The following is a 24367-nucleotide window of genomic DNA, read 5'->3' on the forward strand; positions in this document are numbered from 1 at the left end:
ACGCATGGAGTAGACGAAACCACAGAACGACCGCCGCAATCATGACGGACATCACCCCAGACTTCAACTCATCACTCAAGGAAAAGGGTGCCCAACCCGTCGTTAAGAAGGATTACGACATCCAGACCATCAATTCATTCTTGCAGGAAGCCTATAACATTGTGCGTAGGGCAACCTGCAACTATGACCCATTCTGACAATGACTACAGAACGCACGAATAGCAGACCTCACTTGCGAACTCCGATCGATCAGACCCGCCTACCTCTCCGCCGCCCAGCCCTCGCGAAGACGTCAAATCGGCAGTGAAAGCAACGACCGCGCAAGACCACTCTCAGACAGCGAACGAGATGCCATCGATGCTCAATCGAAACTCCTACTACGCCAGCTGAACGGAGCCATAACAGGGCTCAAACAGGTGGAAGATATACGAAACCAGGCTGCAGATTCCGTGGCCTTGTCGAAGCGTGCGCGGAGTGGACTAGGTGCGATTTCACGATGGGCTGCGGGGGGGACGGAGACTTCGAAGTCGCCTGAAGAGGAAAGGGACGAGGCGGCTAGGAAGACGATCACTGCGGTGAGGGAGAGCATCATACTGTTCCTGCAACGAAAGCTGGAAGAAGCGGGCAGAGTGCAGAGCGAGATGATGGATGTGCGACTCAGCAGGGAGGTAGAGAAGACAAAGTCGATACTCGCCAAATCGCCCATCAGCGGCGGTGTTCCCCGCGCTCAGGACGAGGACGATGACCTCGCACCACAATCAGCCAGCTCTACAAAACGCAAGCGCTTCTCCGCCGAACTCGCCAATGGATCCCTCGACGCCCCAGCCAGGCAAGAACTCACGCAAGAACAACTCCAAATGTTCGCGGAAGAGAACTCCGAACTCCTGAAACACTACGAGGACCAGCTCGACCAGGTCCGCACCGCCGAACGTAGCATCCTCGAAATCAGCGAACTGCACAGCACCCTCCACGCCAACCTCACGCAACAGAGCGAACAGATCGAGCAGCTCGTGCAGGACTCCTTCTCCACGACCGAGAACTTGGGCAGAGGGAACAAGGAACTCAAGCGCGCGAGTGAGAGGCGCAGTACGGCTCAGGCGGTCTTCTATTCGACCATCGCTTTCTGCTCGTTCTTGGTGGTGTGGGATCTAGTCTTTTGATGCGAGCGAAGAGAACGCCGAGACATGCATACATGCTTTTGTCTTCTATGTGGATGAATCGCTGCCTTCTTGTCTCTATACCCCCATGCGTATGCAGAATTGGAAAGAAGCATGTTTAAGAATTGGAAAAACGCCCGCAAATGCAGCGGCGTGCACGATCAGAGTGCCCTGCACCACCAAACAGGAAAAGAACTCTTGTTGCAACTGCTTTCATCATTGCCTTCGCTCGCCACTCGGCCCTGGCCCTTCTTCTTGGTCCTCATTGCCCCTCAGCACTTGGTCGAGATAGGCCCAGTCGATATTCGGCGGATTGATCTCGTAATCCATGATCGGGTCCATCGCGGTGGTCGCTTCCGTGCCAGCACTCGTCTCCGACATGCTTCGGCCAACGTTCGATCTCTGCTGCGTGCCCGAAGGACCTTGGGCAGGCCGGCTGGGCTGCGTTCGCTCCGTCGGCGTTTCGGTCTGGCCCGGTGTCTCGACAGGCGAAGCCTGAGCGGAGTTGAGAAGAAACCTCGCCTGGTGACTCAAGACATCGCCCAGCTCGGCGACCTCGTCGCAGAGGGTCGTCAGGGAAGCCAAATCGACGTAGCGGTACTCGACGCCTTGCTCCGAAGACTGGCTGGTGGACACTCTGGAAAGACCGAGATCAGAGACGTTGGAAGGCGTGGGCGCGGCGCCTCGCGACGCCGAGCTGCCTCTGCTGCCCACACCACTGCGGCTGGCGCGGCCGCTGCGTGCTTGCATGGTCTGCATCATCTGCGTGAGGTTCTCCACGTGCGACTCGATCCTCTGCAGCCGGTCGATCGGTATGGGCACCGTGGCTGCCGAAGCGTCCCCGCTGCCGGCGTCGAAGGCTTCGCGGAGCGCGTTGCCCGGGGTTTCGGCTGTTGGTGGGGAAAGTGGTCAGCTTTTTAAATGTGCACGACATGTCTTGTTTTTGAGGTGATGTTTTGCGATGCGTACTCACGAACTGGTAGCTCCTTACGCGCTGTGGTACTTGGTCCTCGTACACGCACTGCAAGGGACTTTGTCAGTTTGTTCAACAGCATGGTGCTCTTGGAACCCTGCGACATGGTGCTGGTGGTGGTGGTGGTCGGCGCGGATGGTGGTGGTCGGCGGTGATCCCTGATGGAGGTGTAAGAGAGCTTGGTATTAAAAGTCTCATACCCACCACACCTCGCAGCGAGTGTCATCGCCGACACGCCACCACCCTCGGACCAAAGAGCATAATTGAATCGCCGAAAAGGCGTCAACAATCAAATGTTTGTTTGCCTCTCTGCCTTTGTGCCGTCCGTCAGCTTGGGATGGGGGCTATATCCGCACTTACCGTGGACCCGCTTTCCCTGCATCTATTGCATCGCGGCCGCCCACGATCGCAACGAATCTTGCGGCGTCTACCCAGATGTTGGTCAGCATGTGATTCGGGCTCGGTAGTGGTGAGGTTGTTGGTGGTATCAAGTGGGCTGTGCAAGGAACGTACCTGCAGTTACGACAAGTCGTAATGCTCCTGTCCGTGGTCCTGGGAGGCATGTGGGGCAAGGCCGAATGTCGATCAGTCGGGCGAGTATGATTTGGGAAACGGGTCGTACGAAGATGAATAAGGTCGTTTGGGTCGAGTCGATTCGGGTATCGGGATGGTTGGTTGGTTCGAACAAGGTAGGTGTTCGAACAGGCGGTGTTGTTTGGATAGAGACCCAAAAGAATCAATCCAGGCAAAGCTCGGACGAGAACGTCCTGTTTCGACCTGGAACCTGCTGCACGATCGGTGGGTACTGTTCACTCAGACTGCCTCGTGCCTGGGGGATCTGTCTTTGGGGGGGATGTCGTAGTAGCAGCAGCACGTCCTCCGTTCGATGATATACATATCTTACCTGAGCCGAAAGGACTCACACAGCACGCGCCCCAACGATCTGGGTCCTGGTGAATCGATGGGATCTGGAACCAGACTATGCCATGTCGAGTAGCCACACACGAAAAGAAAAGGACCACACAGACTGACTTGCATCCACTCACCCGCCGAGCGCATAGTTGGATGAGCACGCTACCTTTTCGCTCTTTCGCGGACCAACTGCTGTGCGCGAGCGAGTACGCACGAAAAGGCAAGAAGCACGGAGTGGGTTCCAGCGGAGGGTGGAATTCTCCCGCTTCTTCTCGGCGGCTCATCAGCATCATCTTGGTTGGTAGTAAGAAACAGAGAAGGGACTAGAGCCTCGTCTGAACACTCATCATTAGAAGCACAGCGCACCCCCGAGAGAGAGAGAGCTGCAAGGGACCCGACTCCGCGCCTATAGCAAAGCGTCAACATCCGGACGCGGCTTCGCGCACTTGGCCCGATCTCAGCCGCGAGTGACTGATTGATGGGCACGTTCGGAGGTAAGTGGAAGGCCGCCAAACAAATCCTAGGCTTAAGCTCGAGGAAATCTCGCCACCGAGTTCGCAGGCGAGGCTGGCGTGACGGGCTGCCTTGTTCGGAGCGCGAGGTGGTTGTTTGGGAGAATGTTGATGAAGTGATGTTCGCTGCGGGTCCGTGGGTAGGTCGCGAGGTGACGTTGTTTCGGGCCGTGCGGCTCTAGGCAAGCGCACGGATGCTTTCGTCCGATTTTGCGGAGAAGGGTGTCATTGGTTGGATTAGGCGAGATGCATGTGCATGAGTGAATGTTCGGGTTCTGAGGGACAGACGGAAGGACTAGAAAGGGTGACGTGATGCGGTACCTGATGCTAGTCGAGATTATAATTCGGTCGCGTTGTGCTTACTGCGCGGTGTGCCTGACTGATCGCAGGTTGATTAGGTGCTAAAGCGCCTGGTCAGCAGCCGCGCTCGCTCCGGAGCTGAGGGAACGGAGGGTAGGTGTTCTGTCGTATACTAAAATGCTCTGCAACGTCTGGTTCTTTCTTGGATCTTGAATTCTGATTTTTGTCGTTGAGGAGCTGCTACGCTTCTGAATCTTCCATTGTCTCGAAAGAACGATGGACGAGAAACATCGCCGTACAAGTAACAACTGTCGCTGTCCCGTTCGGCCGTAGCAGAGATGCGCCGGACGCTCTCAATGGCTCGAAAGGGCTTGCAGTCTGCACGGCGCAACGTCTCGCCTGCTAGACATCTAGTGAGCTGTGTACAGAATCTCTTCCTCCTTCTCCTTCTCACAACAACAAAAACCAATCCCTACGAAATAACCCACCATGTCCACCCCTCTCACCGCCCTCCTAGGCCTCACCCCCTCCTCCCCAACCCTCGGACCCTCCTACCTCATCTTCCACTTCATCTACGCCTACAGTAAGTCCTTGAACCACACCCTCGCAATCCCACCCACGCTTCTAAACACCCTCAGTCCTCCTCTCCTCCCGCCCCTGGAAACTCGCCCACAAAATCGACCACAATGTCTCCCCCCGCGACGACCTCACAAAGTACGGCCCGAGCGCCGTAGCCAAAGGAAAACTCACCCAGCGCCAACTCGACCGAATCCGGCGCGTCGAGAACTGCCACGCGAACTCGGTTGAGAATTTCCCTTTGCTTGTGGCGGCGGTTGTGTTGGCGCATGTGGGTGGTTTGGAGAATTCTGTTGTGAATGGGTTGGGGTTGTGGTATACGGTTGTGAGGGTGGGGTATGCTGGGGCATATATTTTCAATGAGAGGAGTCGGGGCGTGGCGTTGTTGAGGGGCGTGTTTTGGTGGACGGGGAATATTGTTTGTTTGAGGGTGATTGGGATGGCGGGGAAGGTGATGAACGCTAAGATCTGAGAAAAGAAAAGGTGCGTGTTTTTGTCGTGATGAAGATGTGACTTTTTGTGCTATCTGCATGCTGATCCCCAGTCTAGAAGTGCTGTCGTTTGGACAAGCTATGCTCCTTCCCCATCTACTCCCATGAGGACTTTTTGAACTCAATTCATTGTATCATACAATTCATGCTCCTCGTACGATCGCTGCGTGCCGCCGAAGACGTAGCTCAGCCTTGCTGCATCTTGCTTCCTCTGCTCCACATACGAATCATGTCGCTCAACTTCAGATTATGAAGTCTCCTTTACGACACTGTCGACAGACTTGGCGAAGTAATCGATGTTCTTCGTGTTGAGACCTGCCATGCTAATGCGGCCATTCTGCGTCATGTAGATGTGGAACTTCTCGCGCAGCTTATTGACCTGATCTGGGTTGAGGCCGGTGAACGAGAACATGCCAATTTGGTCGGTAATGTGGTTCCAGGTGCCTGGTGTGCCCAGCTCCTCGAGCTTGCTGCGGAGGACCTTGCGCATCTCAATAATACGGCCAGACATGGTGCGAAGGTCCTCTTCCCACTGCGCGAAGAGCTTGTCGTCGTTCAGAACCAGAGACGCGATGCGAGCGCCGTATGCGGGTGGGTTGGAAATCTCCGAGCGCTGAAGGATGGCAAGCTGGCTGCCGACACGGGACACGGTCTCGGCAGCGTGAGAGCCAGGCGAAGTGATGAAGTGGAAACAGCCAGCACGCTCACCGTAAAGACCGAAGTTCTTGGCGTACGATTGCGCGATGAGAAGCTCGAAACCTTGCTCGACGAAGTAGTTGATGGCCCAGCCGTCCTTCTCTAGCGAACCGGATGCGAAGCCTTGGTAGGCAGTGTCGAAGAATGGGAAGTGGTGTTTGGCCTTCATGACTTCCGCAATCTTCTTCCATTGCTCTTGTGTGGGGTCGACACCGGTAGGGTTATGTGCGCAAGCGTGGAGGAGGATGATGCTTCCTTCTGGAGCGCCCTCAATGGCGCCAATCATGCCGTCGAAGTCAAGACCCTTGGTCTGCTTGGAGAAGTATGGGTAGCCCTTGACAGGAAGCTTGACATTGCCAAAGATCTGGTTGTGGTTTGCCCATGTCGGTGTGCTCACGTACACCGCCTTGGCGTCTGAGTTTGATGGGTTGTAGAATCGGGCGAGGAAGAGGGCACCGAGATGCACAGCTCCTGTGCCTGAGATGGTCTGAACGGCGACCGCACGCTTCTCTTGAATTGCAGGCGACTTCTTGCCCAAGATGAGCTTCTGTGAGGCGGAAGTGAAGTCTGGCAGACCGGCGATGGGGAGGTACTCGTGGTTCAGCTCTGGGTCGTTGTGGAGGAGCTTGTCTGCCTATGGAGAGTATTAAATGATTGTTGAAGTGAAATGTGAAATGAGGTTGCCTACCTGCTTAACAACTGGCAACACCCACGGCTTCGCGTTGTCGTCGCGGTATGCACCAATACCCAAGTCAATCTTCTTCGGATCCGTGTCTCGACGGTACGCGGCCATCAGACCGAAGAGAGGGTCTTCTGGCGCCTGAGGACAGACATCGTTGGTGAAGGAGGTGGCGGAGGCGCCGTTGCTTATGGAACGCATTTGGCCAGAGAGTTGTTCGAGACGGTGGCTGGCGGTGGTGTTGGGGATGGAGTTGTTGGTTGCTGAGGAAGGCATCTTGTCTCGTGAGATCTGGAGATCGTGGGGTCGGTGGAGGGCGGTGACTAAACGCGGGCGGCTATTGAAACAAGTGCGCTGCTACTCTTACACGTACTATACAACACTGAAAAGGGACGATGGAGAGGAGAGAGAGAGGAAGACGTCTCGCTCCGACATTTTATCGACCGCATGTGATTTCATGATCTCACCTCCCTAGCACACCTCGCGCACATGATGAAGCCAGCCGAGGCAGTTGGCGGTACCTGGCCGACTGTCCCAGCCCTGCTCACGCTAGGCTCGAACAACGTTTCCCTCCACGTCAGGTCTGTTGTATGGCTTTGTATTGGCTACTCGAGTAAAAGGAGGTTTGAAGTCTCTGAGACTGCTCGTTGTCGGCTTCTGAACATTTAGCAAGCAACCTCACCTGCTACCCAGCACATATACGCTTCCACAAACAATGGCCTCGGAGAAGTTACTCTCACATTCTTCTCGCGATGGATGTCTATGCCACGTGAGTGTTTTGGCTGCACAAGTTCCCGGCAGAGCTGGTTGTGAGTTGTAGTAGGATGCCTCCCTCTGAATTTTGGAAAGATGGCCCTCTGCGAGAGAAACCAGATGAATCTTGCTTCTTATAACTGCCAACAGATGGAAACACCAAGCACATGGAACTATGTCTGATACAGGAAGATTCTCGCATTGACGCCGTACCACCACAGTGTTGATAAACATCGCCAAAGCCCACCACTTCCTGCACCAATTCAAGCCGAACATGTATTCATGTCTGGAAACTCGCAAGTCTAACTTGAGTCTTCAGAAGGAACTCAGTCTAATTCAACCGGTCGCCATTGAAATGCTTAACACGAGCCAAAGGGTTACGGCGTCGCGCTCAGCCACACAATGCATTCACGACGGAATTAAACTTTGGCGCTAGTGACTGCTCAGCCTGGGACGCCTGGCGACGCCGATGACTCGACAAAGCTGGACACGAATTGACTCTCTTTACATATATGCCCGTGAGTACTGCGGCAGATTCATCACTCACACCACACACAAATCTACTCCCAAGGCCAACGACGTGCCATGGCGACGACAGACGCAACAACCGACAAGCCAAAGAAGGCTGTCAAGGTCCTTCGCCTCAACCTCTACCACTCCAACCCCAAGATTCTCTTTGACCTACCTCGAGAAATCCGAGATAGAGTCTGGTCCTACGCCCTAACAGAGCCAACCCTGTACAACAAACGCCACAAGCCAGGCTGCGCATTCCACAACCACGCCGCCTCCAACCAAATCCCCCCACCCCTACTCCACTACACCGACGGCCGCGCCTACAGCCAGCCCTTCGGCACAGACGCCACCGATCTCGCACGCTGCAGGAACTCCTGCGTCCGCCGCCAAGGCTTCGGCCTACTCAAAGCCGTCAACAAGCAAATCCAACGCGAAGCCTCCGACGTCTTCTGGGCAAACAACACCATCACCTTCCCAGAATACATCATCAACATCGGCCAACGCCGGACCCTCATCCCCGCCCTCCAAGCCATCCCGCCCGCCGCCCTCCCCCGAATCCGCCGCCTCGCCCTCTGGGAAATCGAAGACTTCGCCGGCGTCGGCACGTACGCCTACACCCGCGCCAAGATCTTCGACGTCCTCGCGACGATGCCGAACCTCACGCACCTCGAAATCCCCTCCGTGCTGCTCGACGCGGCGGAGCAAGACAAGATCTTCGCGTTGCCGAAGTTGGAGACGTTCCGCACGTATGCCCTGCGCCAGGTCGGGCTCGGGGACGAGTTCATCCCGATTTACATCGCCGCTGGGAGGGAGTTCACCCTCCCCTCCTGCCGCTTCTTCGCCTGTGCTTCCAAGGAAACCCCTTCGCGCCCGAAACCCCTCGCGCATTGGTGCGTGGCGTGCCAGAAGACGCGGGAGGAGATCTTCTCGCTCATCACCACGCTCAACCGCCACCGCGCGAGGTGGCAGGATTGGACGGAACACGCGCTCGTCAAACTCTCCCGTCTCGAACCCGCGCAGCCCGGCGAGGAACCTTATACTCTCCACGCCAAGCTGGGCGGCCAGAAAGACCACGAGATGTGGGTGTGGGGTCTCCCGATCCACTCCGCGGCGACACGGGCCGCGGAGGCGAGGAAGGCGGCGAAGAGGGAGAATCTCGCGAGTCTTGCGCGGAAGGCGGGGAGGGCGCCGGTGTGGTATGAGGAGGAGGGGTTCGATGCTGATGGGGATTTTGCGGTCATCGGTGCGAGGTGTGCGGGAAGGCAGAGGAGGGCGGTGGAGAAGAGGGTGGATCATGGGAAGTTGTTGGAGGAGAGGGGGAATCGGTTGAGGAATGTGGCGGAGAAGGAGAGGGTGAGTTTGAAGAAGAGTGTGGCGAGTTTGGAGGGTGAGAGGAGGGTTGCTGAGGAGGAAGTTAGGGGGGAGAGGAAGATGGCCGGGAAGAGGAGTGGGAGGAGGAAAGAGTGATCTTGGGGAATGAGATGGGGGTTTTATACAGGGTATCGATACTCTTACCAAGGATATCTTACTTCCCACCCTTCGACTTCTTCATCTTCTTCCCGCTCGTCCTCTCAGCTTCTTTTTGTGCCTCCGCCAACGCCTCTCCTGCTTTTCTCTTCTTCTCCTCGCCCTTGCCGGTCTTGACGGCGACCGTAGCGCCTGTACTCTTCCTGCCCTTCTTCTCCGCCTCGCGGACCTGTCGCTCGGCATCCTCCCATCCAGCTTCGCCATTTTGGATGGCATAGTTCTCGAGCGGCAGGGAATCGATCATAGCTTGATTCCTCTGTCGCTCAGCTTCGTCGAACTCCTCTGCTCCTTCAGCTAATTCATCGGCAAGGCCCTTCCTCACTTTCTCCGCGTCGATTTCTTCCTCCCAATCTTCATCGTCAGGCGCCGCGCCGCCGTTCTGCTGAGGCATCGTCTTGGAGATGGCGCCTTCTTGCAGCTGTCGGAAATGCGAGCTGATCTTTCGTGCGACCTTGACGAAGATGGCGAGCAGCTGACTTGTCTGGAGACCAAGCTCCTTCTCTAGATCCTCAAGTACCTTGCGCTGAAGACCTATCGCGCACATCAAGGCTTTCTGGATGCCGCTCAGTCCAACGCCGTTCTGATCTTTCATCCGTCCGGTAAAGTACTGCATTGCTATCGTTGGCATCAGATCGAGGATTGCGTGGTAGTCGAGCATGTTGTTGGCGTAAGAATCGAGACGTTTCAGATCGAATGGAGTGACGAGGTCGTCCAATGCCTGTTTGTCAAGTGCTTTGGCCTTGTCAGCGTCGTCAAGGAGGGCAATACCCTTGTTGGCGCTTTCATCAATTGCCAGAGCTTGGACGGCGCCAAAGTTGCGGAACTGGTAGGAGAGCAAGTTCAAGAATCGGCGGTGGAAGTCTTTAGCGTAAGCTCCAAGCCAACCTGGGTCGCTAGATGCAGACTCCAGTGTTCGGAGCATGACACAGGTATGTTCACCAGTGAGCTCGTTGGCCGTTTGGCGTAGATAGACTGGAACAAAATTCGATCGTTGCCAGAATTTATGCAGCGGCTGGGTGAGACCGTAAGAGACGCCAATGTAGTCCAAGCTGGCGGGCTTGCGCTCTGATAGTCGGGCAAAAAGAGGCGGCATCGATCTGATATCTCGTACTTTGACATTGTCGGTCAAGAGACTGCTCTGTTCAAGTTCTGCATCGGTCACTCGTACCATCTCTACCTCGTGCACCGAGGTTAGCTCTTCTGATTCAGACAAGTTGATGTGCTTGCCCTCATAGAACTCAGTCAGCAGCTGCATTGCTCTTGAGCCGTAACCCATGCTGCCATAGTCTGGATTCGTTGCAATTCTCACAACTCGTGCACCGCTGAGACCGGCAAAGTCAGAGTCCTGGAATTGCTGGCTCACCAGCCATGGGATGAGATCACCTCCTGCTCTTTGGCCTCTTGATAGACTGCTCAGTACGCTTTCACGGCTGATCTGGCCTTCAAGTGCCACTTGCAAAACACAGAGAATCTCTGGCAGCTCCTTGGCATCGTTTGATACTGGCGGTACGAGAACGAACAGTTGATGCGCGGGAGCGTCCGACATGAGCTGGAGATCGTTGGGCGTATTCTTGTAATGCGAAGCCACGTAAAGAGCCATCATTCGCTGCAAGAACTTTTCGCTGATTGGGTGGAAGGAAAACAGTGTATCGCGATTTACCTCCAACAGCTGGCATTGCGATGGATGAGGTGTGCCATGGATGTTCGATCGTTGCGGAAGAGTCGCATCGAGGCAGAGGAGTCGGTTCAGCCACTTCTCGACGGCGTCTCCTTGCGCATAACGGATAGGTTCTGACAACGTGATTTCTCGTAGTGATCGTGCCGATCTTGGAGTGTAGTCACCAACCGAGTTCGACCGATCCGATACTTTCTCATCGGTCTTGGGCTTCCCAGCGCCTCTTGACTGCTCTCGTAGCTGCTGTATTAGCTTCAAAGACAGAGACCGACCAGTGCCCTCGTATCCGTTTATGGTCGATGCCATGAACACAAGGTACGGGCCCATGAGTTTTCGCACAAGGGGTAGAGGTATCGCTGCTGCCTCGTCAATGACAAGAAGCTCTGCTTGGCCTAATGTGTACGAGTCTTGGGGTTGGATGTATTGTATCGTTTGTCGATGCTGTCTGTGTACGTTCACTCGGACGATAGCTTTGTTGAAGTCGGGATTTGTGGATTGGATGATGGTGTAGTCTGCGTGGTCGGTGTAGCCAAGTGCATCGAAGCCTTTGAAGACGAACTCAAAGAGAGTCTTCAAGTTCTCGGGTGAAGGAGAGGTGATGAAGATGTTGCTGTAGCCGTGAGCTACGGCTGCTGCGATGGCTACGCCCAGAGCTGCGGACTTTCCACGTCCACGACCGGCTGTCAAAGTGACCGTGCTCGCCAAAGTCTTCTCTGCGATCGCCTCCACGAAAGTCAGCAACGCTTTGGCTTGGTCGACGGTCTTTGCCAGCTTCACGAGGTCGCCGACTGGCTTGGTGTCCGCAAGATCCTCTTTGATCCCTTCTAGCTCCAATCTCGACTTCGCTTTTTCGCCCTCGTCTTCCTCCAATTGTTTCTCAACAACGCTCTTCCCGCCTGATATGGGCAGGACATTCATTTCATCATCCACGACAAGACAGCTCTCGCAGCTCCCGAGACTCAGAATGAAGCGCTCGTTGAATCTTGCCGTAACATCTCCATGAGCCTCTGTGCGATATCTTGAGTGGATGTCCATACTCAAAGTGTATAGCTGTTTCAGACTATTCATGCCCTTGAGAAGCAGAATGACAAGCCCACCACCCTCCACTGTTTCGATGGTCCTCGCTAGCAGATTCGGTGTGATGGCCTCGAAATCCTGCAGAATACACATACCGAATGTGTTACCCAAGATCTTCTCCGTCTCTTTGTAGTAGACATATCGAATATTCTGCGTACTAACGAACAGCTCGAACGGGTCATCTGTGTCTGCATCTCTTATGCCTCTCTTGATCTCCTTTTTGATCTTCTTCTCCCGCTTCTTGCGATGTGATGTGAAGCCCAGCAGCTTGTTCTTGTATGCCCATAGCACCGATTTGTTGAGCTTGATGTCGAGGTTCAAGAGGATATGGTACAGGTTGACGATAACGTCTTTCTGGCGGTCGCCGACAATGACAAAGAATGAGCGCTTCTTCTCTTGCATGCCATTGCGTATGAGCGCCGGTATGCGCGCGTCGATCGCTTTCTTCGGCATGTTTGCGACAAGTGATAGTCGGGAAGTTGTGTTCTCGTGTCGCAAGGTCTGGTATACGTGATCGCAGGAAGATCAAGTGCTTCCGCGCCGCGCTACCTCGAATCCGGAAAGATCATCGTACTGGCTCCAGGCTCCTTGAGAAGAGATAATTCGTCGCTTGTCGTCTGTGGTTGTGACTTTGCAGAGAAAGCTTTCACAATTTGAGCCGCACCAAACTTTGCCAAAAGCCTCAGGCGCAAAACAAGCTTTCCCCAGATCGGCGCCACGTGGGCCGGACCGGACAGCGCCAACGCGAGAGCTAGATAGCCGAGCCGGGTGGCATGCTGGCGTGAAAACGGCCAACAGGCGCCATTCCAACCACTCCCGCCGACAACATTCACCCACAGCGCTACAGCAACACGCCTACCGAACGAGGAGCAGTCGATATCAAGAACCCACCAACAAACCCGCAATTTCCCTACTCGGCGACCTGGACCGACGAGAAGCTTGTTACATAGCCAACCCTGGCAGGCGGACAACGTCGACCGCGGATGCTTGGGCTTGCGGAGGACTAGGTTGCGTCGTACATGCCCTCCCACAATGTCATGGACCGTGCGAAATGGCCGGCCTTCATGTGAGGCAGCCTTGTCGCAACCTCGCTTATGTTGGTAATCACTTGCTAACCTATGTCCCTGCAGTGGCCTCGTCCTCGGCACCGTCGTCGTGACAAACACCGTCAAAACCACCTTCGCGTTCGACAAGACCGTCCACTCCTCGATCGCAACCTTGGCCTGTTCTGGAGGTGCGATTATTGGCCTGAGTCGGTGGCTACCTCGCGATGGTAACAGGACACACAAAGGTGGACAGTATGAGGCGGTACCGTTGGCGGAGGTCGGGCAACCGCATGCGTCGAGAGACCCCAGCCCGAGCCCAGAGGATGTGGCATACCCGAGCAGTCTGCGCAAGTTACGGATAGTATTCCTCCTACTTGTCGCGTTGCTCGGCATTAGAGTCGAGGTGATGAGGGAGGTAGTGAGAAACGTTCAATGCTCGAGGGCGAGCTGGGAGCCCATAGTGCCCCTTGTATTTGCAGCCTGGGACTACTGGGCTGTACAACGAAAGAGGAGACGTGCTACGAATGATGATGACTTGGACGCCAGCGTTTACGATGCCCTGGAACGAAGCATGGCCCGATCCCCGTACAGCTGCGTGGCAACCGTAGCTTTGGTTATATTGGGTTCTACTTTGGCGATGAATGCGCTTGCAAGTCCAGCTTCGACATTCATCTGCGCAGCAGGACTGCCCTTTCGTTGGCTGGTGCCACAGCTCCAACGGGTTGGGACTGTCCTCGACGTTGCGATCATTTTCTGCATTTACAATTTACTAAAAGCACAAGACGCGCGAGGATCACTGAACGTTGCGCTGCGTTTTGCTTCGGTTGGATATGCGTTTCTTGTAAGTCGTCCAGTGAACGTGCTATGAGCCAGCACTAACTTGACATGTAGTCGGCGGCTGCTCTTCTACTCTTCGCCGGCATTGTATACTACATCGTTCAAGACAACGACCGCATCTGGATTTTGACGATACCCCACCAATACTTCTGGAGCGTTTTGAGGCTGGATTTGGTTGTTGCGTTCACTGTGCTATGTGCTATGGTTATGGTGAGTCACGTCGAAGATAGGACCTTTGTATATCGAACTGACCGAGCCAGATTTTACAAGTCGGTGTAATGACTACTACAGTATTGACGACCTTTACATCGATTATGACGGCCGTCGCCATATCGGCGTGGGCCAACGGTCACCCATTCCCTCCACACTCCACAGGTATAGCATTCTTGGGCGTCTCCCTTGCCATACTTGGTTTCATGGCCTACTTTCATCTCGAAACGATGCACGAAGGGAGCAGCGGCAACTATACGACATCACTCTTCCGCAAGATTCCGTCCGCATTCTACTTGACGATGCTTATTTTGTTCTTCTTCTGGACTGGCTTGTGGGCGACGTCTAAGAGCAAAGTCAACTACCACCCGATTGACATGCTCATTTTCGAGGCGCAGCGGTACCACCACATGTACCTCGACCAAACGGCTGTAAGCACGGGGCTTGCAGAGACTGTCACCCACTACCAGGAAAGATATGGTCAGCAGCCCCCACCCGGATTTGATCACTGGTATCGTTACGCGACAGAACGCAACTCCACTGTGATCGATTCTTTCGACAGCATACACCATGACTTGGACCCATTCTACGCCTTGGAGCCGCAGCAAATACGACACCGGACGTGGGAAATGATAGCGAACCAATGGAATGATGTAGCAGGCATCAGCATCCGCAATGGCCAAGTCACAGTTGCACCGAACATCGTACCCACGCACAGGTGGATGGCAGACGGCTTGGCCGAGTTGATTGGCAAGTTTGCTAAATGGCTTCCGGATATGGATCTGGCCTTCAACCTGAATGATGAGTGTAGGGTCTCCGTTCCCTACGAAGATGTCGTTCCAATGCGACAGATTGCGCAGAATAAAAGGCTGAATCAACAGCAACGACGGGACGACGCCCGGACATCATTCAGTGACGGTCGCGCAGAGCAGTGGAAGGCGATTGCCGAAGATGAGGTGCCTGACTCGCCCCTTGAAGAGATTTCGTGGCAGTACTCCTTCCACCGTTTTGGGAGCGTGGGCTGTCCGCCAAACTCTCCTGCTCGGCGACTCCGTCACTGGGATGTCGGCAGCTTTTGCACAGAATGCGCCTACCCTCAATCGCTTGGAGCATTCCTCTCCAACTGGACCGTCGCAGGGGATATCTGCCATCAACCAGATCTTGCGGATCTCCATGGCCTGTATCTATCTCCAGCGTCCTTCAAAGGCACGCACGAGCTGTACCCCCTGTTCTCACAGTCAAAGGCAAACGGCTTCAACGACATCCTGTATCCGTCAGCCTGGAACTACCTGGAGAAGGCGAAGTATGATCCTAACGATGACAACCCCGACAGGCCGTTCTCCGAAAAGAACGACACAATCTTCTGGCGTGGTGCAACATCTGAAGGTGTGTCTCAAGGTAGAGGCCAGTGGCGTGGTATGGCCCGCCAGCGCTTCATTCATCTGGCGAATAATATCAACAACTCTGCGCCGCCGCAGCCGCTTCTGCTACCAACCGAGAGAGGCGGAAAGCTGTCATACTGGACACTACCCTCTTCAGAACTGACAGACCTCCTGAAAGCCGACATCCACGTAGTCGACAGCATCGCCCGCTGCGCCGGACCCGACTGCGAACACCAAGCTGAAGAATTCGCCCCACTCGTCCCACCATCCGACTTCCAGCACCACTGGACCTACAAATTCCTCCTCGACCTCGACGGCGCCGGCTTCTCAGGCCGCTTCCTCCCCTTTCTACAATCCCGCTCCCTCCCCTTCAAAGCCGCGCTCTTCCGAGAATGGTGGGACGACCGAGTCACAGCCTGGGCCCACTTCATCCCCCTCGACCTCCGCGGCCACGGGTTCTGGGCCACTCTGGCGTACTTCCAGGGCTTGGACGGGAAGATCGCCGGCGGGTCTGTGGAGGTCAAGATGGATCCGCATGTGCAGGCTGCGGAGAGGATCGCGGAGGCGGGGAGGGAGTGGGCGGAGCAGGTCCTCAGGAAGGAGGATATGGAGATTTACTTCTTTCGGTTGTTGCTTGAGTGGGGACGGTTGACGGATGATCGGAGGGATGAGTTGGGGGTTCGGATTTGAGTGGATGAGGATGAGGATGAGGATGAAGATGAGGATGTGTTGGGTGTGGGTTGTGTTGTAGCGTTCTGAGCGTGAGTTCTGCATGAAGTGTCTTGCAACAGTCCCTCGCGGCAATCTTTTTTTTTGTCTCATGACCTGTGAGCATGCCTTTGGACAACAATTCAAGAAGGCGGCCACGGAATCTTCGACTTGCACACCGGTTAGGGCATCGATGAGCTTCTGGGTGTGCTATAGTATGAGAAGAGCTCCCATAATCGTGAGTATGAGGAGGAAGGGGAGTGACAAGTTCTTCGTTCCTGTTGGTGGGTTGAAGGGTGACTGTCTCAGGGGTTCAGGGGTTCAGGGGTAGATTCTGGGAGTGCTCTGGAAGGGAGCGCGCTGTTCGATGGATTTGTTGGCGGATGTTGCGGGTAGAGATATTGTTCACGAACGGTGAGTAGGCGACAGTGGGAGGGAAGAAGTAGTTTGGTAGGAATGGGGTATAAGAAGTGATGAAAATTGAAGGGAAGAGACAGCTTTTGTTAAGAACAAGACTTTTGAGATCCTATTATGTCTGTGGTCGCTAGTATACATTTCTGCTTTCTGATGGTTTGTGGTGATTAGAGATTTTGGATTTGTGTTGATGGAGTCTTATGTTGAGGTGGTGGTGTCTGATGTTGGGACTGTGGTGTGGTCAATCGAGATGCACTATTTGATGAGGCCTTTTCTGGACGTGGTGTCGTGGGTGTTGGGAGTGTCCGTTCGAGACCGTGTGTGTAGTGTAGTGTAGTTTGTACCGTGCCGTGCCGTTGGTATCATGGTCCATATGTCTTCTCAATCTTCGTCCTTGCCCTCTCCTGCACCGATCTCACTTCCCGCTGGATTTGGCTCCTCCCCGCCAAACGTGTCCCTGAGTGCCGCAAGCATGTTATCAGCCTCGCGCATCGTCGAATCTCTCTCCGTCTCCCCCACAGATCCTTCCATAATTGCCTTACGTTTCTTCCGTGTTTCCGTGACTGTCCGAAGAGGCTGATCTTCCGAGTCGCTCTCGCTCTCCTCAGACTCGTCGTCGAGCACACATGACTTGCGGTTCCTCTGCTTCTGTCGCGAGTCGAAATCAAGAGCCTCGCTTCTGCGCTTTCTCTTTGTCTTGACAGGTATCTCCGACTCCTCTGACCGACTGTTACTCTTCACAATCGGCTTGCCTCCACTAGCCAGAGGAGTCTTGCGCTTTTTACTGGATTTGCCAGCCATTTGAGCCTTTGTAGAGGGTGACCCCACCTTAGTCTTGCCTCCGCGCTGACGACTCTGTTTCACCGTCGAATCCTCATGGGCGCTCGCGCCAGGTACAGCCTCGATCTTGTAGCCCTTGTAGCCCCGTCTGGGATGCACCAAAGCAATGACCTCCTGGTGGCTCAGGTCGCGATGTTTGCACTTCTCAAAGATGTCTGCAGGCGTAATGGTTCCGTTTCCATCCAGTTCGGCCGGGTGACAAAACCGGATATGACCTTGGAAACCCCTGATTCCAGAAAAGAATCGAGGCTCGTCGACCTTGCTGTCTGGTGTCTTTCCTTTCGACGGCTTCCCTTTGTGGGTCTGCGCCTTGTCTCTCAATTGCACGGTCTTGGATATGTTTCCCTTACAGACGAAGCATCGAAGCTCTCGGTATCCTTGACCGTTTGGCAGGAGAATGAGGGTCGAGAGCACTGGATGGTGGTCGTATTGGGCACTACTGCGAGATGCCTGCGGTGTGGCAACATCTGGGAGAGACGGCCCTGGGCCATCTTGTCCTGCTGTCCGAATAGGTTGAGGCTGAACAACATGACCTCCTCCCTGCAGTACTCCGAAAGCTTGTTGCGGCTGGACCAGATGTGCTTCTTCTGTGGGTTGAACTTGACTGGGAGGAAGAACCTGCTGGAACAAGTGCTGTTGGTAGTTCGGTGGGCTCCATGCCTGACGCTCAGACGGTTGCGGTGTGATCATACCAGTTGAAGCAATGGACTCGTCTCTCGCCAGTTGATTCTCCTGCATGGACCCATACGTGGAATCGTGACCTTGCACTCCCTGAGCCCACTGCTGCATCGTTCGCTGAAGCGGACCTGGCGTAGGGAAGTCGCCCATGCGTGCCTGATGGTTGCCTGCTTCAAAGTCGCGCTGAGGGTTCGTGTCTTGCTGTTGGTGACCGACCCTGTTCTGAACGTAGCTACGATCACCACGCTCGAGTTGGCCTCTCGCATAGTGCAGCTGGTGAAATGAAGCAGTTGGCTCACGGCGAGAGGTCTCACCCCTACGTTGTGGCCTCGTCTGATTGAGCTGATACTCACTCTGACTTGGGGGGTCGAGTCTTACGTCGTCGTCGTTGTTCTGCATTCCTTCTTGGCTTTCATCCTCGCCATCAGCTGTATCCTCTCTCTCAAGCTGCTCGAGCTTGACTTTGTTATCCATGTTGTCCTCATCGTCGTCGTCCACACGTTGCGCGTGTCGGAGACTCCTCTTCTCCCGGTCGAGCTTGGCAAGATGTTCCAAGAGCTTGAGTTGCTTGTGAGTTAACTCCTCTTCTGCTTCGATCTCTGCGAGGCGCGACATGGCGAAGCAGACTGCCACTTGGCAGATCGTTTGAGGCGGCTTCCGAGGGACTGATATGTGGTGTGGCTGGGGTTGGGTTGAAGTTGTAAAGTTGCTAGAGGGCGCAACGTAAGGGTGTGGTAAGTGGAAGTGGATTGTAAGTTGGAGGAAGCAGAACGAAGCGACAGCGCCCTTTTGTGCTTTCTGTCGCGCACGTGCTCGGTTTGAAGTGAGTGAGACGAGAAGTGCAAGTAAGCCGCAGTGCCACATGCTTTTATCAGTTTTCATTGCATGTGATATCTGAAAGTGTCTCGCTGGCTTCGATATATCGAAGCCAAATCTGTCTGAGTATCTCAACATCGCCACAAACTTGTATAGAAGTGAATCACATAATACACAATCCTCAAAATCCCGTGATATTCCCCGCCCCGAGTCGTCCTGTTGTCAGGTATGCCCACTATGGTGTTGTGACTTTTCAAAGTAAGAGCCTGATAAGATTCACGAATGTCTTGGATTCTCAGTCTGTGACCATATTAGTTTGAGTCTGGAGGAAGATGTAAGGTGCACGTACAGCCCTTGTACGGTAGACAGGCCTCCACCTGGAACTGCGCATGCCGCCTGTGGAAGACGGCGTCGATCTCGTCGTCCGACAACCTCCTCTTGTGTCCAAGGCGGACGACCTCCGCCTCACTAATTCCCGCCCATCCCTGCCATTTATGCGTGGAGGTGACGTGACGTTTCAGGCCTTTAGTACCCTTGAAGAAAGTCGTGACTGGAGTCGACTCGCCGTTCTGTCGCTGAGTACCGTTTTTGCGGCAGTTTGCATGACACATAGAGTCTGGAGAGTGGAGCTCAACGAGGTATCGTCCTTCGCGAACGATGGTCCAATACAGGGGATCATCCACAGCAAGCTGGCCTTCAGCGAGGCTTTGGATGATTCGCCGGTTGCGGGCACGTAGTTGAGCTTGTTGACTGCGACCTTGTCCTGCCGGAGCATTGTTCGAATTTGGAGCTTCAGTGTTGACGGGAGATGGAGCCCTTCGCTGCGTGACAGTGGCTGGGACAGCAGGAGGAGACACTGCGGACGACTGATCGGAGGCTGCAGATTGCGTGTCGACCTCGACAGAGGCTGGTGCGGGAGCTCCTTCATCTCCATGCTCTAAAGGCTTGTGAGCCGTGGGCGACCGCCCCCCCATCCGTGCGACGACGCTTGCGTCTGCTGCTCAACTCGTCTGAATCTGCTGACTCTTGGCTGGCATTTGACGATCGAGATGAGGTCTCGCCAGAGGTGCCTGCGTGCTTGAGCAATCCAGCACTATCGTCATGAGCCACAGACGCTCCTGGGGTGGCTTGACCGGCACGTCGCCGCTTGAGGATCTTGCTTTTTGCTTCTAACATGCGGTGAACCTTTTTAAGCTTTGTAACTAGCTGCCGCTGCTGGTCATGTATGGTAGTTGCTGGGCCGATTTGACCGTCGGCTTGTTGTGCAGAGATCTTGTCAATTGTGCTTTTGAGGTGCGAGGCCTGCTTCGTCAGACTTCGAACCTCATGCTCTAGGGTTGCTGCATCGTTCATCTTGTGTCGAAAGTGAAGAGTGTGAATTGAGAGAAGGGGTCTGTGATTGAGTAGAGCCTGGGCTGAGAATGTTAGTGGTGGTCTGGAGTGGAATGATGAGGGTGGTAGCGGAAGAAGTTGTTGTCGTTGTTGTTGTTCGACGGGTGTTGTCGAAAGATCAAACAACTGGATTAAATAGGGGCGGCGCGCACCAATGCTACCTCACTAGCGGCTGTTTCACGTGTGCGTGCCCCCCGAAAGCGGCAGGTGCGGTGAATCCCGTGGTGGGCGAGTGAGCGGGCGAGTGAAGTGGCGAAAGTGAAGCTTCGCGAGTGACTTCCCGGCTTTTCAGGACACAAACGCAGCAAGCGCCCAAGCGCCCCTTCCACTTTCAAAAATCGCCCACCGAAGCAGCAACATCCCATGGAGCTCCCACTGCATCCCTTCCCCACCCACAACATGAGGCAAAGCACCGAGATCGCCCCCGGCGTGTGCTTCAACTCCCCACGCTGGATGCTGAATCCACTCGCCATCCCCCTCAACTCCGCCATCCCCCTCGCATCGTCGTCGCACCTCATTCCGGTCGCACACGATGGCCGCCGCTACGCACATATCCCGATACCGTCGCCATTCAAGGAGCCGTCACGCGAGCTCAAGAATCTGCGAAGCAGCAGGGCGTGGCAGAGAGGCGGCACACGCGAACAGCAGGTCGCCGAGATGGACCGGTGGTTCCCCAACGTCTCAGCCGGTGGTACGACGACCCCATGCCCGGCTCCTGAGGAAGAGGACGTTGTCATGTCAGAGCTGTCCATCAACTCACCCGCCGCACCAACCAAGGCCGACCGCGACATGTCAGACTGTCCAATGTCCGACATTGGCACCCTGTCCAAGCTCCCGGCCGAAGTTCGCAACCAGATCTACCGTCTTGCTGTCGTCGAGCCTGAGTCGAATCCCGTCAAGATCGAGATGCAGCCAAAGACCTGTTCGCTAGGCACCTGCCTCCACAACAAAGCATCCTACAACCTGCCCGGCATCGCCAGCACCTGCAAGCAACTCCGCTGGGAGGTCGCGCCTATTTTCCTGGTCGAGAACACAGCATTCACCTTCGACGACAGCGTGGTGCAGCAATGCTGCGTCAACAACTACATCCGCACCTTGGGCCCGTTTGTGGACATCATCCCACAATTCGACTTCCTGCTCAAGCGCCCGATTTGGGCTCACGACACATTCTTGGAGTACCTGACCTACAACTTCACTCTCACTCCACCCAAAGGCGAAGACGGAGTGTTTGCTCTGACTCAGGGGGAGGCTGGTGATCGCAAGATCTGCCAGTGTCAGCTCAACAGGCTGGTGAGACACCTGAATGCGCGCCAGGTCAAGTTGTCTATCGGCGAGTGGGTCAAGGAGTTTGTTGATTCAGACGAGTTCTCGGACTTCGTGTGGCGTACGCGCAAGACGAAGCAATGGACGACGCATCTTCCAAAGTGCAGGAGGTGCGGCGAGGTCTACTTCAACAATTGATTGAGTTTAAGCGAGGTTCTGGATACCTCAACAAGGGACGCGATGGCTCGACGATTGAAAATGCGTTTGGGGACCTGCGGGTTGGGGGATTGGTTTTGGGCGCAGAGGATTGATCGGTTGCGATAATGAACGGGGTTGCTCTTGAAGGGCTGCGAAGAGCGGTAACGCAAGCAGGAGGCTCTGTACTCAGTCGCGATTAGCTGGTAATGTTTCTTTGAGAACTGTTCCTGACTCTTCCCTTTCCCTTTCATGGTCACCATGAAAGACTTGCCATCACTGTGATTTCGATAGCACGAGCTGGATGTGGGTTGTGCTTGGGCCTCTTCACTGCCTCTCCTGGGCCAAGATTCGCCTGGAGGCCTGGCAATGCCCAAATTTCTGCTTCCCCATCTTGGACAGGGGCCGCGTAAGATTTGTCGTGGCAGGCAGGGGCAATTCGTCCACAGCGGATCCTGATCATATTATCTTCGCTTGAGGTCGTAGAGGTGAAGTCCAGCCACTACTGATGAGCGTCCCCAGCCTCCCTTCGTGACAGGATCAGCTCGCAGTCCAAGCGCATCTTCCTTCCGCAGGCCTCGGCCCGCTGGGCGATTTCAATGCCGATCAGAGGCCGACATTAGAATATATCGTTGCTCTTTCACATGAACAAATGCGGCCGCTTCTGTACCTGCATGAGGAAACAGTGGGCAGAGACGCAGAAACCAGCTGTCGGGACTTGTTGTACAACATCAAGTTGGGCCGCAAAGCTCAGCTGCCAATCGTAGCGTGACACCGACTCTCCCAACCTCCTCCGTCGCCGGCTCTGCTCCGTACCCCAAACGACACCTCCCCCAAATTGCTGCACATACGCACACGCACGCTCGTCCAGCCTCCTCTCTACTCCCACATCCTTCACTACTCACGCACCATCGCTTGATTCGCTTCACTCTTGCCGGTATTTCCATCTGCCACGGCGCCTTAGGCTTCGTCACGAGCGGCTCGCCAAACCGTCCACCCACAATCTTTTCCAACTGACCTATAACCGCCGCGCCTGCATTCGCGCCGCTCTGCCTCCCTTCCGCTTCCCTTTTCCTTCGAAAGCATGGTCTTCTTCAAGCGCCTCTCTCGAAGTCGCAGCAACTCCCAGTCCTACGTCGACCGAGACAACAGCTACGACTCGCGCCACGACTCCAAGACCAATTCCGCTTCGTACGACGACAAGTACAACAACGCCCCCGTCGTCCAGTCCCCCACCGATCTCGATCACGAACAGGCCTTGCCCGTCTCGCGCCAGAGTAATACGGCACCACAGCTCGGTGATCCCCTAGGAAAGGAGACCGGCGCGGGCGCAGACGCCATGTACGCACGCAGAGACCGTCCTACCGAAGTCGCTTCTCAGGATCGCTATCACTCAAACAGCTACCCACCGCAGCAGCGAAGCGGCGGTAACATGAGCAACGGGTACAGCGCAAGCATGGGTGGAAGCCAAGGATATCCAGATGCGCCTCCTAGCGCTTCGATGAAGAATGAGCCAGCACCAGATCTCCTCCTGCAAGCTTTCAACCAAGCTATCCGACCTTACTCCGACAAGATCGAGACGCTGGAGAATGAGATTGGCGATCTGAAGGCGTACATCGATGCGCTTGAGCGGCAGCGGACTGATGTGCACGCGTGGATCGACAAGAGAGGGTTGCGGCCAGGTGAGCACTCATTGTCGAGTGATTGTCGCATATGGAATTGCGTGCTGACGATTCTCTCTAGATGTCCCCGCCAGCATTGCGTCGATCATGGACTCGACCTCACATGCTTCCTCACCCACTCACGCTGCAGCAACCCTGAACGCCCAGCTCGACCGCAAGATCACGATCGTTAACTTCGACCTGCATCGTTTGCAAGATGACCTCAACGACTCCCTCCCCACGCCATCCTTCTCCGCCTGCATGCTCAAGTTCCTGCCCGACATCACCCGTCTCTCCTCTCTGCCATCCGGACCACGGTATGCGTTCGACTTACTGCTGAAGCTCGGTGGTAATCTCAATTCTCACGGCGGCCTTGAGAACGGCGACGAAGACGATCTGCGCGAGCGAAGAGCCTTCTATGGCCGGTTGGACGAAGCGATGGTCGATGTGGTGAAGGGTAGGTTCAAAGAGGAGGGAGACAGCTGGGGAGTGCAGCGAGAGATCAAGAGGATTGAGAAGACGGGTGCATATCTTCGCAATTGGGGCGTTGAGCCTTACTTCCCACAGACGCTCGAGGTCATGCGCGACGGCAGCATGCACGGTCAGGCTACCGCTGGCGGTGCTGTGTCGCCAAACTACACTTAGGAGGGTTGTCGAACACTACAGCCGAGAAATGTGAACCAAGAGAAGGAAGTCGGGTGTGGAAAGCAGTTTACAACACGACCGGATGAAGATGCACCACCTCTTCTACGACCAAAGAAGGTTGCGTTCGACGAGGAATGAATCGAAGCAATGGGAACCAAGATACGTCTACGAGACGCGAGCAATTGAAAAGAAAAAGCACAGGAAAATTGGATGCAAAAGACATATGAGCGATTGTCACGATACTGGGCGAAGGCGCAACGGAGTTCGAGGTCTTCTCCTCCGAGGACGAGAAAGACGGTCGACACACCGATCCATACTACTGCTTTTGGGACGTAATTCTGGGATTGGGGGATATCAAAAGAATGAGTATGACTTAACGACTCTCCTGTCTGGTTAAAAAACATTCGATTCTCGTGGTGGATGGAATGAAAGATTGTGT

The 24367-nt window shown here is 55.0% G+C and overlaps 11 protein-coding genes across 11 annotated transcripts; 6 read left to right on the top strand and 5 right to left on the bottom strand.

Annotated features, from left to right (window-relative positions):
• Nucleotides 1-41: 41 nt before the first annotated feature.
• On the top strand, nt 42-1160 carry M409DRAFT_63296 (uncharacterized protein; the record flags this gene model as incomplete). The annotated part of the gene is made up of 2 exons (XM_033815527.1): nt 42-161; nt 210-1160. The coding sequence occupies 2 exons, from the start codon at nt 42-44 to the stop codon at nt 1158-1160; spliced, it is 1071 nt and encodes a 356-aa protein (XP_033672559.1).
• Nucleotides 1161-1373: 213 nt separating this feature from the next.
• On the bottom strand, nt 1374-2236 carry M409DRAFT_17908 (uncharacterized protein; the record flags this gene model as incomplete). The annotated part of the gene is made up of 2 exons (XM_033804269.1): nt 1374-2047; nt 2131-2236. 2 exons carry the CDS (start codon nt 2234-2236, stop codon nt 1374-1376), a joined length of 780 nt encoding a protein of 259 aa, XP_033672560.1.
• A 2107-nt stretch (nt 2237-4343) lies between these two features.
• M409DRAFT_50337 (uncharacterized protein) lies at nt 4344-4902 on the top strand (the record flags this gene model as incomplete). The annotated part of the gene is made up of 2 exons (XM_033811510.1): nt 4344-4437; nt 4493-4902. 2 exons carry the CDS (start codon nt 4344-4346, stop codon nt 4900-4902), a joined length of 504 nt encoding a protein of 167 aa, XP_033672561.1.
• Nucleotides 4903-5168: 266 nt separating this feature from the next.
• M409DRAFT_63297 (uncharacterized protein) lies at nt 5169-6497 on the bottom strand (the record flags this gene model as incomplete). Its single annotated transcript, XM_033815528.1, has 2 exons — nt 5169-6251; nt 6306-6497. The coding sequence occupies 2 exons, from the start codon at nt 6495-6497 to the stop codon at nt 5169-5171; spliced, it is 1275 nt and encodes a 424-aa protein (XP_033672562.1).
• Nucleotides 6498-7634: 1137 nt separating this feature from the next.
• M409DRAFT_17911 (uncharacterized protein) lies at nt 7635-9029 on the top strand (the record flags this gene model as incomplete). Its single annotated transcript, XM_033804270.1, has 1 exon — nt 7635-9029. The coding sequence occupies one exon, from the start codon at nt 7635-7637 to the stop codon at nt 9027-9029; it is 1395 nt and encodes a 464-aa protein (XP_033672563.1).
• A 58-nt stretch (nt 9030-9087) lies between these two features.
• Nucleotides 9088-12294, bottom strand: M409DRAFT_63298 (uncharacterized protein; the record flags this gene model as incomplete). The annotated part of the gene is made up of 1 exon (XM_033815529.1): nt 9088-12294. One exon carries the CDS (start codon nt 12292-12294, stop codon nt 9088-9090), a length of 3207 nt encoding a protein of 1068 aa, XP_033672564.1.
• A 566-nt stretch (nt 12295-12860) lies between these two features.
• On the top strand, nt 12861-16006 carry M409DRAFT_63299 (glycosyltransferase family 90 protein; the record flags this gene model as incomplete). Its single annotated transcript, XM_033815530.1, has 4 exons — nt 12861-12907; nt 12972-13728; nt 13779-13934; nt 13985-16006. The coding sequence occupies 4 exons, from the start codon at nt 12861-12863 to the stop codon at nt 16004-16006; spliced, it is 2982 nt and encodes a 993-aa protein (XP_033672565.1).
• Nucleotides 16007-16819: 813 nt separating this feature from the next.
• M409DRAFT_17914 (uncharacterized protein) lies at nt 16820-18571 on the bottom strand (the record flags this gene model as incomplete). The annotated part of the gene is made up of 1 exon (XM_033804271.1): nt 16820-18571. The coding sequence occupies one exon, from the start codon at nt 18569-18571 to the stop codon at nt 16820-16822; it is 1752 nt and encodes a 583-aa protein (XP_033672566.1).
• Nucleotides 18572-19083: 512 nt separating this feature from the next.
• Nucleotides 19084-20125, bottom strand: M409DRAFT_17915 (uncharacterized protein; the record flags this gene model as incomplete). Its single annotated transcript, XM_033804272.1, has 2 exons — nt 19084-19709; nt 19759-20125. The coding sequence occupies 2 exons, from the start codon at nt 20123-20125 to the stop codon at nt 19084-19086; spliced, it is 993 nt and encodes a 330-aa protein (XP_033672567.1).
• A 438-nt stretch (nt 20126-20563) lies between these two features.
• Nucleotides 20564-21625, top strand: M409DRAFT_50343 (uncharacterized protein; the record flags this gene model as incomplete). Its single annotated transcript, XM_033811511.1, has 1 exon — nt 20564-21625. The coding sequence occupies one exon, from the start codon at nt 20564-20566 to the stop codon at nt 21623-21625; it is 1062 nt and encodes a 353-aa protein (XP_033672568.1).
• A 1081-nt stretch (nt 21626-22706) lies between these two features.
• On the top strand, nt 22707-23928 carry M409DRAFT_63300 (uncharacterized protein; the record flags this gene model as incomplete). Its single annotated transcript, XM_033815531.1, has 2 exons — nt 22707-23304; nt 23366-23928. The coding sequence occupies 2 exons, from the start codon at nt 22707-22709 to the stop codon at nt 23926-23928; spliced, it is 1161 nt and encodes a 386-aa protein (XP_033672569.1).
• Between the last annotated feature and the right edge of the window lie 439 nt (nt 23929-24367).

This window comes from Zasmidium cellare (assembly GCF_010093935.1).
Source record: "Zasmidium cellare ATCC 36951 unplaced genomic scaffold M409scaffold_4, whole genome shotgun sequence".
Classification (NCBI taxonomy): Eukaryota; Fungi; Ascomycota; class Dothideomycetes; order Mycosphaerellales; family Mycosphaerellaceae; genus Zasmidium; species Zasmidium cellare.